Raw genomic sequence first — 17050 nt, forward strand, 5'->3', positions numbered from 1 at the left:
TTGGGCACCAGAAGACATAGATTTAATATTTCATAAATTTATACAGTAGACGTGATCATGGTAATGACATCCTCTAGTGTATTAGATTGTTTCTTTCATGTGTGGTCTGAACAACCCAATTAATAAGTGGCAAGAGTTGGTCCACAAACTGCCTGTACCATTGCACTGTTTAAGAGAGCTCAGGATTTAGCATACAATGCTTAAACAACCTGGCCAACACCTCACATAAAACAAACAAACGGAAATCTTGAACTTAACAACACACTGAAACTGAAATCCTCATATTTATTTGCATTCAATGAAAACATTGATAAACATATTTAGATCTCTAAGAAATAGATATTATAAACATTTATCATATATATTTTTTTTAAACAATATTTTTACAAAATCTAACATATGTAAATAATAATAAATGATATAAATATCTATTATTTAGAGGAATGGACAACAGTCAATATTGGTTAAACATTGGACGGAGTTTACACAATATCACAAAAAAAAAAAATCATGATAGTACAAAAGTTTAATAAAGAATCATCCGTGAAAATGAACGAAATGTGCCGAAAATAAAAAACTCAAAATCAATCAGTGAAACTGAGACTTTATCATGTCTTTGTGTTAGAAAGTTGACCTTTAACCTTTCGAGCTATGTGATCTAAAGGGCAAATCTAGCAGAGCACTGGTAACAGAGTTGTGTTTTTGTCCATCACAAAGACAAACGGCTATTGTTTTCCCTAAGTGTTTCCAAAATTCATGCAGAGATATTGACACCAGTCGACACAATCAAAACGTTTTCTACTGAACTTGGTTACAATATAATCTAGAAGAGGCATGTTCATTTGCTGTGACACGCTATGGATTTTTGGAGCCTATGGAAGCTACTTAGTAAAAAGAAAATTTGTTACTATAAATAAGTAAACCATTAGATAATTTGATATTCTCATCAGGAGTCAAGCCTGAGACATTCTAAATCTTGACCAGCAAAGTCTTACATGTTTTTCTGTTAGTAAGTTGACCTTTAACCTTTCAGGCCATGTGATCTAAAGGGTTTTTAGTCATTCTTCCAGTTGCGTCCTCTAACAAACAAGAGAGATAACAAACTTTTTAAGTGTGAGAATCTTAATTTTAAGACAGACATATTTCTCTCTCCATGAAAAACTTAATGGCTTGCTGGACAAAATCATTTTACATTACCAGTCAAGTCTATGTCACTTTCAACCATTAGCTATAGACCAATGAGTTCAAACCTAGAATTTTTTAACTGTAATTTTAACCTCTATGTTTATTCAATAACAAACAAACCAGAAAACAAAATAAGACTTGAACCAAAATACAAGTTCCTGTCTAGATCACAAGATAAAAACTTCACAAAAAAAAATCTCATTGGTGTCAGTAAAAGAAATTCCTTCAAATTCAAACTAGTTCCTACATGAGTTTGAATATTAGTTTCCACTAGTCCAAGCTCCACATTGTTTCAACTAAAGCCTCCAGAAATATTTTGTATCCTGGAACTTCCTAAGCTAATAATGTGTTACGAATATTTGTATTCTTTACATCTAGCATAATAAGTTTCACAAAGTGACCTCCCCTGTAGATGTTGGATGCATTCATTCTACTCTCTTCAGTTTTCTGTGGCCTGAGAAGTACAAATATTATATTGAAAACTTTTCTAAATATTAGTATTAAAAAAATAGCAAAGAAAAAAAAAAGAAAAACATCTTTCAATAATTGTCCTCTGAGGGACAAAATGCTGGTAATAGAACAGAGTATAAGAATAAAAAAGTTCAGTCCTTATACAGAGTCATCTTCCACTTTGACCCTAAAAAAAATACTATTTTTTTTCAAACGTTTTGTTTTGCAGGCAGCTTTTATTTTATTGATAGAGTCCTGATTTAAAACAACAAAAAAAAGTTTGAAATCCATTGAATCAACCTTTTGTCAATATTTTGATGTATACATGACACCCACACCCTGGTTTAAAGTTTAGGGGCAAAAGGGTAACTGTGTAATCAGAATGTGTAGATATAATTTCCATTTTGTGATGAAAAGGATGGAATGCTATTGAAATATTCAATTCAATATTTCAAACTCACCACCCATCAAATATTTTATCAACTCACCACTTGTTGTTTCATTAGGCAATAAGGACCTATCACAGTGAAAGCAACTTCTTCCATGTTAAATGGCTCATACACAAAGTCTTCAGACAGAAGGGCAGCCAGTGTTGTTCGAGTGGCTCGCTTCTTTTCCATAAATCTGTTGATCTGTTCCTGACGCAGCTGTGTAGAATCAACATGGTGTAATATGAAATAGAGATGGTACAGCAGCCTATCCTACATCAACATTGTCAGTCCATACTCATAGCATTGTTCTACCATATCACAATGTATCTATCCATTAAAAATAAATGGAAGCGAACCATTTAACTATCAGTATAAGAGACAGTAAGACAAGTGAAGTAAATATCACTTGGTATTCAAATGAACCACACACCCCAAATAGAAACTCCATTTAGTGAGACTTCAACTAGTTGATTTAATAAGAGTTAGCATGCAATATTTAGAGTGATATATATATATATATGTAGAATGATAAAGCCCATAAATAAAACATTAAATACAAATGGGTAAAGCTATGATGTTGCTAACAAGCTTCATTGTAATGTATGTGGTAGACAACACCATGTCACAGTACCATCACTTTCTCAAAATAATGTTATATTCTAATTTAGACTTAATGAATGACATGATATGTTTGAGGCTGTATGTGATGATATATGTTTGAGTGCCAGATGATGTCTTGATGTTACGATGAGATTGTGTTGATCAGACAATACGTTTCTGATTTTATAATATTTTTAGCTCTCTCCTTTAGACAATTTCTAAATTCTTAAAACAATATCATGATGCTAGAGAGAGTAAACTCAAACTGAAATCATCTTTGAAATATATACAAAGCTTTCATTCTGGAACTAGGAATCACTTTAAGAATATACCCACTACATAAAGGTTCAATACAATTCAACTAAAAATGTTTTACTCTGGTCGTCGCTCTCTTTAAACTGAATATATCTGTCCTTTAAATTTTACCTTCCCCCATTTATAGAAACGTCCAAATTATTTTAGAGCTTATGGAAAAAATATAATCGTTTTAAATAAACTTGTCATTACTCGTCAATATAACCATGACATTACGCTGCAAAATACAATCTAAAAATAAACTCAATGCAACTGCCGAATGTTACGTGACGATGAGATAAAGCGACTTTAATTCCAGCCAAAAAGAAAATTCAACGCCAATCATTTATTATTAAGCAGGAGCTTTTAGGCTGAGAGACATCATTGTACGAATTTTAAGTTAACTGCAGTGTTGGCAGTAGCTGTCAATGAATAAAATGAGTTCAAATGAACTTACTTTTAGAATGTCAACATCCCCCATGGTGTAGTCTGGCAATGTGGCAAGGGAGCTAATAGAATACACAGTTTCCATGAAGACATCTTTGAAAAGCTTTTTCATGTATTCTTCATCTCTCTGTTGATGAATGGAAATGTTGGGTCAAAAACTGATGTAGGGCCAATGATGTATGTAGTATCAATGATGTTTGTAGTATCAATGATGTATCTATTGTCAATGATGTATGTTTTGAATGTGATTGATGTATGTAGTATCAATGATGTATGTGTTGTCAATGATATATTTAGCATCAACGGTGTATCTATTGTCAATGATGTATGCAGTATCCAATGATGTATCTATTGTCAATGATGTAAGTAGTATCAATGATGTATCAATTGTTAATGATGTATGTAGTATTAATGATGTATCTTTTGTCAATGATGTATGTATTATCAAAGATGTATCTATTGTCAATGATTTATGTAGTATCAATGATGTATCTATTGTCAATTATGTATGTTTTGCATGTGATTGATGTATGTAGTATCAATGATGTATGTGTTGTCAATGATGTATTTAGTATCAATGATGTATCTATTGTCAATGATTTATGTAGAATCAATGATGTATCTATTGCCAATTATGTATGTTTTGCATGTGATTGATGTATGTAGTATCAATGATGTATGTGTTGTCAATAATATATGTAGTATCAACAATGTATCTATTGTTAATGATGTATGCAGTATCCAATGATGTATCTATTGTCAATGATGTAAGTAGTATCAATGATGTATCTATTGTCAATTATGTTTGTTTTGCATGTGATTGATGTATGTAGTATCAATGATGTATGTGTTGTCAATGATATATGTAGTATCAACTATGTATCTATTGTCAATGATGTAAGTAGTATCAATGATGTATCTATTGTCAATTATGTATGTTTTGCATGTGATTGATGTATGTAGTATCAATGATGTATGTGTTGTCAATGATATATGTAGTATCAACAATGTATCTATTGTTAATGATGTATGCAGTATCCAACGATGTATCTATTGTCAATGATGTAAGTAGTATCAATGATGTATCAATTGTCAATGATGTATTAATTATATGATGTAAGTGTTGTGAATGATGTATGTATTATCAATGATGCATGCACAGTTCTTTAAATCTTGTACATCTGTTTATTCACTTCTGACACAATGCAACAACAGATTGACATGACCACATGACACAAGGCAACAACAGATTAACATGACCACATGACAGGAGGCAATGAAACTGCCTCAGATTATCTTTCATTAAACAACTGCCATAAAGCACTAGAGCTGTCCATGAACTAGGCAAGCCTAAACAAATAGCTTGACATGATGGGACCCACAGTTCAAAACATAAATCATCTTTTCATATAAAGTATCAGTTCTCCACCTATTTATCTTCCAAATACTCTTTCAATAGACTTCAGAATTCCCAATGCTCTTGGTCACTTTCAATCTTACACTTACATAAAGCTAAGAAGCAGTAAGCAGTGCTGTCTGCCAATGTTTCTTAAAATAAGTGTATTGTCTGCTGAGTGCACCAACCCCTGGCTTGAGACATGATGCTAGAAATCAACAAAAGCAATTTCTTTTCAGACAACTATTTCAAATTTATTCTCTAATCAATAGCAGATGCTTTGTTAGAATTTTCTTTAAGCTACAACATTTCATCTTCATTTCTCTTTATCATAGTAAACTGATAGTACAGATCCAATGTTCATTAACATTCTAAGCCTAGTTATTTTAATCTGGGAAATGTTATTGAAGTAGGGGAAAAAAAAGGGTTTTAAATATACACGCACCTACATACACACAGACACACTCTCACACATATAAATATATATTTAAAAAAAGTAAATTATATGTTTCTGATGTTTCAGTCTATTTTTAGACGTTGTATTGATTAGGCTTACTGTAGACTCTGAACCAGTGGTTCTGATGACTGGCTTATTACTAGGGGGAGATGGTAAGAGGTAATGAGGAATCAAGGGCAGCAACTCTTATCACTAATGGACTCTCCATGCCAACTGTGTGAATAGTGAAGAGGGGGAAAAAAAAAGAATGAGGGGCAGGAGCAATGCTAATCAATTTCAGGGGAGAGAAAAATCAATTTCAGGATAAAGACAAAGCAATGTCAGGATAAAAACAAATTAATTTCACACAAATCTCTAAAAACAAAACAAAAAGTCTCACAATAGGCTCTCAGTGATACAGGGACGTAGCTAGGAATTTTCCAGCGTTTGATGACCCGGGGGGCTTGACCTCTTTGGGGGGCCCCGCATTTTGCATAATATTTAATTTTAATGTAAAAAACACTCATTTGAAGGGGGAATTTCAAATTCTTCCCCCTCCGCCCACCACCCTAGCTACGCCACTGCAGTTATCCTAATGCCAGTCTCAGTTGGTAAAGATCCCTAATCCAAACATTATGGCTCAATTGAGGAATGGTTTTATTCTACAGGAATCGTTAATGTGCAGATGATATTAACACTATGTGAGGCACCATTTACATCATCATTATTTTTTTTTACAACGAATAGGAATAAAAAAGATTTTGAGAACCATTGTTGTTTGAATGTCCAGGAAGTACTAACAAAGTCAATTGTTTATTAAGCCAAGTACAATTTCCAGGTCTTGCAAATGTCAGAGAGCTAATATTCCCACTGGTGTATTGACTTTTCATTTACTAACAGAAACATTGCTTGCAACAAAGTCAGTCCAATGGTTTACATTTTGACAATGTTAAAACAATTTAATTTTGTTCCATTAAAAATAATAGAAGGTTGATAATTTTAACCATTGACTTTCTATTTAATTTTTATGATTAATAATAGTCTGTCAATATCAATCAATCTGTAGGTTTATACACTTTAGAAAGAAATAATATATTAATACATTTTACATTTTTTAAGAAATGATACTGACATTAAGAAAACAGAAACAAGAAACATTTGAGCTCTATCAAAGACAATGATTAAAAACAAGGAACATTAAAGTAACAGGACATTTTGAAGTAACAGGAAATGTTGAAGTGTTTAAGTAACAAGACATGTTGAGGGAACAAGACATGTTGAGGGAACAAGACATATAGTTCTTATAGTTGATGACAGCCAAAAACAAGTGAAGCCTAAATATATCATTTTAAAAATCTAGAGCAAACATGTATAGAAAGTTTACAACACCCTGTAAAACCAAACCATTGTAAAACAAACCTCTAACAATGCCTTTTAAAAACAATTCTACCAGGCACAGGAAGTCAAAAGACAGGCATTCATAAAAAGGCATTTTATGTCATAAGCAAAGAGTTGAGTCACACTAAATACCGAAAAAGTCACATAAAAATATATTAGTAATAATAGTAAGAAGAATAGTTCAACTTTTTGTTTTCACTGGTGTTATAATGAGATGACAGTGTGTGAATCAGAAGAAGAGGACATGAAAGTTATGGGAAACTAATACTAAATACCAAAAATGACAGTTGCTCAGATGGGTGAGATGAAAAAAGATAAATACAAGTGAGAAGTTGTTGACCAGATCCACAAATATACAGCTCAATTTAACTCCAACAGATCCACAAATATACAGCTCAATTTAACTCCTACAGATCCAAAAAATATACAGCTCAATTTAACTCCTACAGATCAAAAAAATATACAGCTCAATTTAACTCCTACAGATCCAAAATTATACAGTTCAATTTAACTCCAACAGATCCAAAAATATACAGCTGAATTTGGTAATGTCTCTCCTACAGATCCACAAATATGCAGCTCAATTTGGTAATGTCTCTCCCACAGATCCACAAATATACAGCTTAATTTAACTCCTACAGATCCACAAATATACAGCTCAATTTAACTCCTACAGATCCACAAATATACAGCTTAATTTAACTCCTACAGATCCACAAATATACAGCTCAATTTAACTCCTACAGATCCACAAATATACAGCTCAATTTAACTCCTACAGATCCACAAATATACAGCTTTATTTAACTCCTACAGATCCACAAATATACAGCTTAATTTAACTCCCACAGATCCACAACTATACAGCTAAACTACCAGTACCATAATCAAAGTAAAAAAAGCCTGGGTTAACACTAGCTCCTTGCCAAGCCAATGTAAACATATATATTTATTTATATATAAACATATTGAATGCAAAAGTACAGAAGTGATGACTTACAGCCAAACCTGGTCACCCAGACTCTCTGAAACTCCCCTTTATTTCTTGCCATCAAGTTGGTTGACGAAGAGTTACATTATATTTTAATTATTGAATGAATTCCGACAAGCCTAATTAAACCAGGTTGGACTGTTTAAAAACAACTAAATCTACTCTAAAAAATTGTTTTTGAATACATAATTAAAAAAAAAATTAAAAAAGAAAGAAATTAGTGAAGTAAATAAACCTTTTTTTTAAATTAATATTATATTGAGTGCAAAGCATTTCTAAGATTTAAAATAATAAAAAAAAAAATATATATATACATCTACAACTACATATACTTATTGTGTTGACTATATGCATATATTAACCAGACTGTTTCAGGACATGCAATTAAAATAGTTTACTAAATACATGTTAAAAAAATATGGAGTTTACCAATGGATTACTTCCAATGGAAAATAGTGGCTGCAATAAAAGATCAAGTTATTGGATTGGTAACAAACTAGAAACACACAGTGAATGAGGCATCAATAATGAATGGATACAAGAATCAAACAAGAAATAAACTAAACAAAAAATCAGCTAATTTTTTAAATATGAAGAATTAAATACCTGGTGATCCATTAAAGGTGATAATGAAACAAAAATCTAGAAATACAAACTCATGGTGAAAAACAAATCCGCTACTTTTCAGTAAAAAAAAATGTGCTAAAATTTTACCTTATCTGCTCTTTTCACTTCTTGAAGCTTTTCAAGCCAAGCCGTCTAGACAAACAAACAATCAATTCAACAGGTTAAAAAAAACATTAAATAATATGATATTTCAAGTTTATCAGAATTAAAAGTCCATCGTATTAGCTGTTTTGAAAAGATTCTTTTAAAGAACTATCAATCCATAAGCAGATGAAGTAATCCTCACCTGTTTCTTTGGCCAAATGTCTATGAGTATGTCTAGTAGCTAGCAAATGACCAACCAACTTTTCAAAACAATAACAATCCCCCATTAGGGCAGGCAGGCTCATAATGTCATTTAATCCCAAATTTTTAAAAAATTATTACCTCCAGTGAGATTGTTTTTAAAACTTGGTCACCATGAAACATTAAGTACCTATTACTAAATCTAAAAAAAATCTAATCTATGATGAAATATGTGAAACATTTCTAAGTTTGTAAAGATTCCAATTTGATGTTTTTGAATTTTTTTTTATGAACTGTAAAAAATGTCTTTATATGACCTACAACAATAGCAAATAATAGTTTAAACAATCCTACTTACTCTAAGGATTTTCATCAAATCTGGGCAGTCAGCTACTGCAGGGAATGTCTTTAGAAAAGGACTGTGAATAAGTTCTAATAAGATAAATTAAAAATAATCAATAGAAAAAAGAATACTTTAAAAAAAACAAAACTTATCTAACTGGAAAAGAACTGATAATTACTGCCATTTACTGAAAATTTTAGAGTTTAGCTCCCTTACAGCTATATAAAACAAAATGAATTAATTAATACTAAATGATTAACTAATTGATTAATTTTTGGATTGATTTGTGTATTGTCATTGACTATGAATAATTATGCAGAAATTTCAACTTCATCAGAGAATGGGAAACAGCAGAAAAAACGTGCCAAAACATAATGAGGTTTGAATGCACAAATACATCCACATCTCTCATTAAGTAATATTTATTAACCCTTATTTTGAAATAAAACAAAATGATTAATCCCCAAAAAATAATTAACTAATTGGTTAATTTTTTGTATTGATTCATGTCTTGCCAGGTTCAATGAATAATTGTGCAAAGCTTGAACTTGATCCGAGAATGGGAAATAGAGAAATAACATATTCACACTTTTGCCAGACAGATAGACAGACAGAAAGACAAAGATGAAAAGACTCAAATATCATACGGCCAATCAAGTTGGCTTGTTAAATAGTTTTGGTGTCTGATGATTAGATGTTTGTCTTGTGGTAATATCTATTTTTTTAAATGAATTTCAATTCTGCATTTCAATCATTTTTTTTTCCTTGAAAAAAAGGTAGAATTTTTTGTGTATAAAGTTAACAATTTATTTTTTTGTTCTTATATGCTATTACACGTGAAGGAACAAAAACACTGAAAAAGAAGCTGAGAAATGATCATTTGAAGTGAAATTAAACACAATGTATGATAGAAATAAGCCCAACAGTTTCTTCAAGTATAATGCTTTCAAATAATACAAGTGTATATGTGAAAGACCTAAATGCTGAATGATTCACAATTAAAACTAAGAAACCCTTTTTTTTCAACGACCTAATTATATTAATTTGCTCATAAGCAGACCCCCCCAAAAAAATGGCTTATATTCTAGACAGTTATATTTTTGTAGTAACCTAATGAGACACTACAAGAAGACATGTCTTGATCCTAGGCTTTATTGAACAAGAATGACAAAACAGTTCACGATAACACAGTACACACATACACACACGCACACAAGCTGACCTGGACACCATGACATTTTGACACATAAGAACAGATCAGTTCACAACACACAACAAGAACATAAATACAAAACAATTTTAGCATTGGGGAATTCCAGTTTTGTATTCTTTCAATAGACCAGGTGACACTTTGTCATTGACACAACCAGACTTTTTTATTTCAATAATACAATTTGCGAATGAACAACTGAAGGGAACCAAGATATGTTTTCCACGACATTTCCCCTGCCAAAAAGTTTCAAATATTTTTCTTTGGAAATGTACAAGAAAGATCGGGGACATGGGTTCCAATCTGGAGTTCGTCTCCAATCAACCAGAGAACTTTGCAACCACTATTGGTGCTGGGGTTTTTTGTGTCTGATTTTTTTTTTTTCTGTACCTGTTGAGTTGAGATCTAACTTGTCTCTCAGTAAAACATCAGCAAGACATTGACGGTAGTATGCATAGAGTTGTAGTAGGCAGGTGTTGCCAACTAAGGTATCTGGAAGGGTGCTGTGGAAAAATTCAGAATTGCTGTAGAAAGGGTAATTTCAAACTAGTTTAAAATGTAGTTACAAAGCCAATGTTTTTTACAAAGTTTTAAATTTTTCGCTAATAAAAAAACAAAACATTTTTACAAGCCAAATCTTACAAACCAATTTAAAATTAAAAACAAAAAGTTTTACTTACTCCATCAAATCTTTTTGAAGTTTTTTGGGTTCACTGATTTTCACCGCTAATCTCGGTTGTTTATTTCCAGAGATCAAGGCCACTAGTGAGTTGCTGGTTGCTGCAACATCAATAAACTTTAGATCAGACAAAGTGAGCTTGACTCAGTCTTACTAGTATAATTTAATGGTGAGCTTGTAGAAGTTACAACAAAACCTAGTGCTAAATCTACAATGTATTTTGGAAGAAACACAATTATTTTAATTTTTAATGTTAATCCTACTTTTAGTTTTCAATAACAAACTTGGCATTATAGTTTTCAGTACTACAAAGTGTATGTATCATAGTGAAAGCAGCTTTTTAAAGTTTAGTATATTGTTATGACTCCGCCATGCGCACCGCCATCCAGGCTAGTGAAGAAGTGCGCACTTCTAGTAACTTCTAGTAACTAGACTAGAACAGGATGTTGACATTAGGAGACAAACGATTTCTGCCCAAGTAGAGAGCCAATATGGAGAGATTGTGCCTAAGATCGATGTGCCTCATTGAGTTGCCTCACTTAAGTTATTACAATTGGTGTCAGAAGTGGGATTATAGGCAACTCAACGAGAGGAGGTAGGATTTACAATGGCAGCTTTGAAACAATTAGACCAACTCTCAGTTAAAGAGCTTAGGAAGGAACTTCGTTACCGATATAACTGGTGGTACCAAGGAGGTGCTTACAGCTCGTCTCCGGCAAGCCTTGATAGATGAAGACGAAGATCCAGATACCTACTTATTTGAAATTAAACCGGAGATTCATGAGCTCATTGGCAAAATACAGGAAGAAATTGATGCAATGCGTGAAGAAATTAACAGGATGGGGAGTAAGGTATATGAAAGTGTATTGCAAGTGAAAGGACAAACAGATCAATTTGATAAAATGGTGTCTCAAGCGAAAGGAGGAATAGACTCGTTAGTGAAGGAGTAGTTGCCTGTAGACTCGTTGGTAAAGAAGTTGCATGGTCAGGACTGTGGCTGCACAAACAGTGGTGACGGAGACGCTGGGGATTGCAGCGCCATCTGTGTCTGTGTTGTGGGCAAGTCTTGTGGTTGTGACTTTCAAAACGAGAAAAGTGACAACGATTGCTGCGATGATCTCAACGGAATGTACCAAATTGAAGGGAAAGAGACAAATGAAGAGACTAAAGTCTGTTACGTGCCTGAAGCGTTCGTTCCTGTTGTACCTGTTACCAGTACCTCAATGAGCTGGACAGATCAAGACAACGTTGGGTCTGCATTTAAGCCTATTGCTATGGACTTTAAAGACCTCTGCCTATCTGCCGGTGCTCACGAGGGAAATTTGAAGCTTGACAACTGCATCCAGAAGTTTACCATGAACTGTACGTGCGGCGCATCACACATAGAATTTAGATGCCAAGAAAACCACCAACAGGGCATATGTACTTCTACCATCATCATCGACATTGGCATAGATGAATGTCAATCAAACCACTCTAAATCTGAGCTGTCAAGACATGTGAATGTGAACCTGCAGCTCCCTTGAGAGGCGTCTGTCGGGAAGGTCTGCTGAGACAGCGTGTCCGATCAACGGCTGTTCTGAAGAAAACAATGCTCAACACTATCTCTTTGTGTGTCAAACGGCCAAGTCATCGTCGCAACAACAGCCTGGTCAACTTGAGAAAGAGAAAGCGGCATTGGAGGAAAACATTGCGGATGGCTTCGTGGGGAACACGCTCCTTGCCGCCTGTGGCTCCCACTGATCGACCTCTACCTAAACTGTCAAACCTCGGCTGCAGTGTTTCTTTTCGGGACGAAAAGTGCTAAGACGGGGGCAATGTTATGACTCCGCCATGCGCACCGCCATCCAGGCTAGTGCAGAGGTGCGCACTTCTAGTAACCTGAGATGAACTCCTATTGAAAAATCAGAGCAGGAAGGACTAGAACACTTCCAGACTAGAACAGGATGTTGACATTAGGAGACAAACGATTTCCGCCCAAGTAGAGAGCCAATATGGAGAGATTGTGCCTAAGATAGATGTTGTTTGTGTACCTGTGATGTCTTGTCAATAAATATTGATGTGCCTCGTTGAGTTGCCTCATTTAAGTTATTACAATATATTCCCAAGCATTGCAACAATCAAGGGATAGCAAAAAGTTAATTAGACCGTCTATTTCAGTGAAGGGAAAAACAAAAGACCAGGATTAAATAAATGTTTTATGCTTTCAGATGTTCCTTCAGAATTGAAGAATAAACCCTCTCACCCAACCCTCCACCGGGAAGACGGCTGAGGGCAGGGTTTGAAACTAGAACCATAGAGATGCCAGTCCTGAGCACATACAACATAACCAGGCAGCCATACAGGCTGTATGTCCTCGCAACTTTGATGGGTGGGACAATCGCCTTCCCAAGCAACTTCTGTACGGAGAGTTGTGTGCAGGAAAGCGCTCCCAAGGAGGCCAGTACAAGCGCTACAAAGACACTCTCAAGAGCTTCTTCAAGGAATGCGATATCGACATCCACGGTTAGGAAAGCACTAGCTCTTGATCGCTCCTCATGGCGAGAAGCTGTGAGTCTCAGGATTTGAAGCAAGAAGAGCGGCCAGGGCGAAAAAGCGCTGGATCAACAAAAAGCTGAGAGAAGAAGCAGGCCTATCTGCAACTGACATAACCACATATGCGGCCGGCTTTTTAAATCGAGGATTGGACTTTACAGCCATCTTTGAGTCTATAGGAAATGAGAAATGTGCTCATCTTCAACCACAAATGAGGAGATATATATATATATATATATATATGTCCTAGCAAATTAGAAACAAGTAAAGTGGCTATTGTCTCTGAACACCTTGTGATGTAGCTGTTAGTGGAGTATGGAGGAGAAATAATTCCTTAAAAGTCATTGTCTATGGAGCACATCATCAAAATGATCAGGCTTTAACCAAAACAGAATTTAAAAGCAGTAGACAAAGATATTAAATCTTATGAAGTCCTAGCCCAAGAGAAGTGGACAGAGTGAGAGAGATCAATGATCTTAGCCAACAAAGAAAATAAAAGAGCCAAAAAGCAAAGAGACTGGCTCCTCTAGCATTTGAGCAGGGGCTAGTTTTATCTATGTTGTTTACGGGTGAGAAAGCTTCTCCAAAATAGGTTTCCATAGTCACTAGAAGAAATACTCTGAGAGGAGTCATAGTCATTTGAAGACAGAAGGGCACCAAGAAAAAAAAAACATTTTGAAATCATAAACCAAACTGATTTCTTATCCATTCTACAACAGACTGAAAATGCAAATTGTTTTTATTTAATTCATATTCATTACCATTACTATTAATTTGAAGATTATTAAAAACACATTAAAAAATTTAACTCTGTGCAACTAATATTTATATAACATTTAGAACTTATATTTAACATACCACGTCTGCTGATGCTTGGGTCAACTTCAACATCTTTCTCGTAGGGTGTGCCTCCATGAAGCTGGAGGTCGAATGATCTGTTGGTCACCACATTGCCTGTTTCATCCAGAAGAGGCAAGTGGACCCAGCCACAACTGAATTCTCCTTTCTCCTGGGTACTCTGACAAAGTCAACAAACAAGACATCAAAAAATAAACCAAGGTATTGTGGATAAGCTTGTAATATAAGGCTGCCTGGTTCTGATGTATGTATACTGGAATGCTCTCACAATAATCACAGGTTCAAACCCAGCCCCCTGCCATCACCTACAACTCTACAGGAGGTTTGGGCTAAAATGCAATAATTTTCATTTCTGAAAAAGCATTCTAAAACTTTCATAATCTAAAATGAAGCCCAAGATTTCTAAATGACAGTATCTATTCTTCTATTATTTATACACATAAAGATACACTGTCAAACAGATTATTGTAAAACCTTTATGGGATAACTTAAATAGTTCAATATAACTTACAATTTGAAATAACAGCATTTTCTAATTGTGATGAGTTATTAGATCTATATAGCGGGATGATAAAAAAAAAAGTTTTTAATATTGTTGTAACCCTGCCTTGCACCAGTGCTTGAGGTGCGCACTAGCGCACTAGTGAACGTAAACAGAAAGACACTAGGAGAGAGATAATAACATTGCATCAGGGATTGTGAAGAGTCTGAATGTTTGGAAACTAAGAAGCCAGCTTTTGGTGCTGCCTGAAGGTTGTAGAAGGGACCTGGAGCGAAGCGGGGAAGGCTGTCGTTGGTCCACATTCGGGTTGCTGTCTAAAGGACTGGTAAATTAGTAGAAAGACTCTGAGGAAGCTGAAGGATGCTATGTGTTTGTCCTAGTGAATAAACACCTGTATTTATTTCCTGTTACACTGTGTTGAGTTGCATGCCTATTCGTTGAGTGCCTAACCTAGAGTTACAACAATTGGTGTCAGAAGTGGGATTTAGGCAGCTCAACGAAAGGAAACAATGACAACGCTGAGGAAGCTAGATGAACTAAGCTGTAAACAGTTAAAAGAGGAGCTCCGAGCCAGGGAGCTGAGGATCTTCTGTGCCAAAGAAAAAATGAGAGAACGCCTTCGACAAGCCTTGCTGGACGAAGATGAAGATCCGGACTCGTATCTGTTCGAAGTACAACCAGATATCAGAGAGCTCATGAATACCGTGACAGATCAGATGAACTCGTTCCAGGTACAGCTAAAAGAGGTCAACGAGCAGATCTGTACCATGATTAAACAGATAGGTATCAGTACCTCGCTGAACAAGACTGATGATACGTTTGATACCGTGATGAGCAAGACCGACGATCAGATGGCTACCATGTCGACAGGTATAAACAATCCGTTACTCAACGGAGACGCCGTTGATGGTGGCGCTGTTTATGACTGTAATAGTGAGCCGTGCAAGCTTGGCTCCTACGACAAGAATCCTAACATTTGTTGTGAAAGTACTGAGCACAGATCTGATCATGCTATCGTGATTCCTGCCTACACTCAGACGTTGAAAAATAACTGTGATGACGGGACCTCCTCAAAGGGAGAATTCGAGCACCGGAAGACCTGCCAACTAAGTATTTGTCCTGATACCAGTATCAGCAAGAGAAGCGCTGATGGTGGTACAGCAGATGGACACATAGGACGTTGTAAACGTGCCCCACAGATATGTCTTTCAGACAAGCTTAAAGATTATACCGTGTTTGACAACTTGGCCTCCTGGGGGCCCACGGCACATCGAGAAAGCCTGCTGGAGCAACGTGTAAGACAAATGGTCTTGATGACCTACGCTATGACATCCACTGCATCGCTTCTCGCCATGAGTCTGCCGTCGGTGGTAACTAAGAGAAAGGCCAGACAACGAAAACGACTTCCCCTTAACCAAAGGCAGGTCAATTGGAGCAGAAGGAGAAAGCGGCACCTGCAGAGAGCAGTGTGGATTGCTTTGTGGGGAGCACGATCAATGCAATCTGTGACTCCCACTGACCGACCTCCACCTGCACTGGCCAACCGTGAACATGTTTCTTTTCGGGACGAAAAGACTAAGGTGGGGGTAGTGTTGTAACCCTGCCTTGCACCAGTGCTTGAGGTGCGCACTAGCGCACTAGTGAACGTAAACAGAAAGACACTAGGAGAGAGATAATAACATTGCATCAGGGATTGTGAAGAGTCTGAATGTTTGGAAACTAAGAAGCCAGCTTTTGGTGCTGCCTGAAGGTTGTAGAAGGGACCTGGAGCGAAGCGGGGAAGGCTGTCGTTGGTCCACATTCGGGTTGCTGTCTAAAGGACTGGTAAATTAGTAGAAAGACTCTGAGGAAGCTGAAGGATGCTATGTGTTTGTCCTAGTGAATAAACACCTGTATTTATTTCCTGTTACACTGTGTTGAGTTGCATGCCTATTCGTTGAGTGCCTAACCTAGAGTTACAACAATATAATATGAGTTCATGTTTTTTGGTTATGACTAGATCTGAGAGTGTTTTTTTTTTGTTAGAGTGGTGTAATGGCTCTTGGGCCAGAGTTATTGCGCTTAGAAGCCTGCATTTATAGACCTATGGAGAATGGCAATTCTTTTAGATTGCAGTTCTAAGTCTAGTGTGTTTTTTTTTTCCAGCGATAGATAAATTGTATTTTTTTTGTCTTGTTGAATGCATATGTTTTATTCCTAAGTAATTCTTTCTTCTCAAATCATTGATAGGCCATGTTCTGGCAGTTCACACACCACTTATGAAGGATAAAATTTCAAGGACAAATTATTTATACATTATAATCACATTCAATGGGGTTTTACTTTATTTAAACATTCTAATCTCAAGGTGACATATAAATCTAAGTCCAAACTGTTGAAACTC

General features: G+C 35.4%; 1 protein-coding gene across 2 annotated transcripts in view; it reads right to left on the bottom strand.

Moving 5' to 3' along the window:
* Window positions 1-271: 271 nt before the first annotated feature.
* Window positions 272-17050, bottom strand: part of LOC106063720 (nephrocystin-1-like) — a 34478-nt gene continuing 17699 nt past the window's right edge. Inside the window, exons 22-30 of one of the 2 annotated variants that reach the window (XM_056022211.1) lie at window positions 14166-14325; window positions 10774-10873; window positions 10484-10596; window positions 8899-8972; window positions 8343-8387; window positions 8058-8087; window positions 3418-3534; window positions 2124-2282; window positions 272-1639 (exon numbers count right to left, since the gene is read on the bottom strand). In XM_056022211.1, the coding sequence (XP_055878186.1) occupies window positions 1625-1639; window positions 2124-2282; window positions 3418-3534; window positions 8058-8087; window positions 8343-8387; window positions 8899-8972; window positions 10484-10596; window positions 10774-10873; window positions 14166-14325 (813 nt within the window). In that variant the 3' untranslated portion in view covers window positions 272-1624. The remainder of the gene's footprint in view (window positions 1640-2123; window positions 2283-3417; window positions 3535-8057; window positions 8088-8342; window positions 8388-8898; window positions 8973-10483; window positions 10597-10773; window positions 10874-14165; window positions 14326-17050) is intronic. The other variant, XM_056022213.1, reaches the window with a different exon arrangement.

Source organism: Biomphalaria glabrata, chromosome 3, assembly GCF_947242115.1.
Source record: "Biomphalaria glabrata chromosome 3, xgBioGlab47.1, whole genome shotgun sequence".
NCBI lineage: Eukaryota > Metazoa > Mollusca > Gastropoda > Planorbidae > Biomphalaria > Biomphalaria glabrata.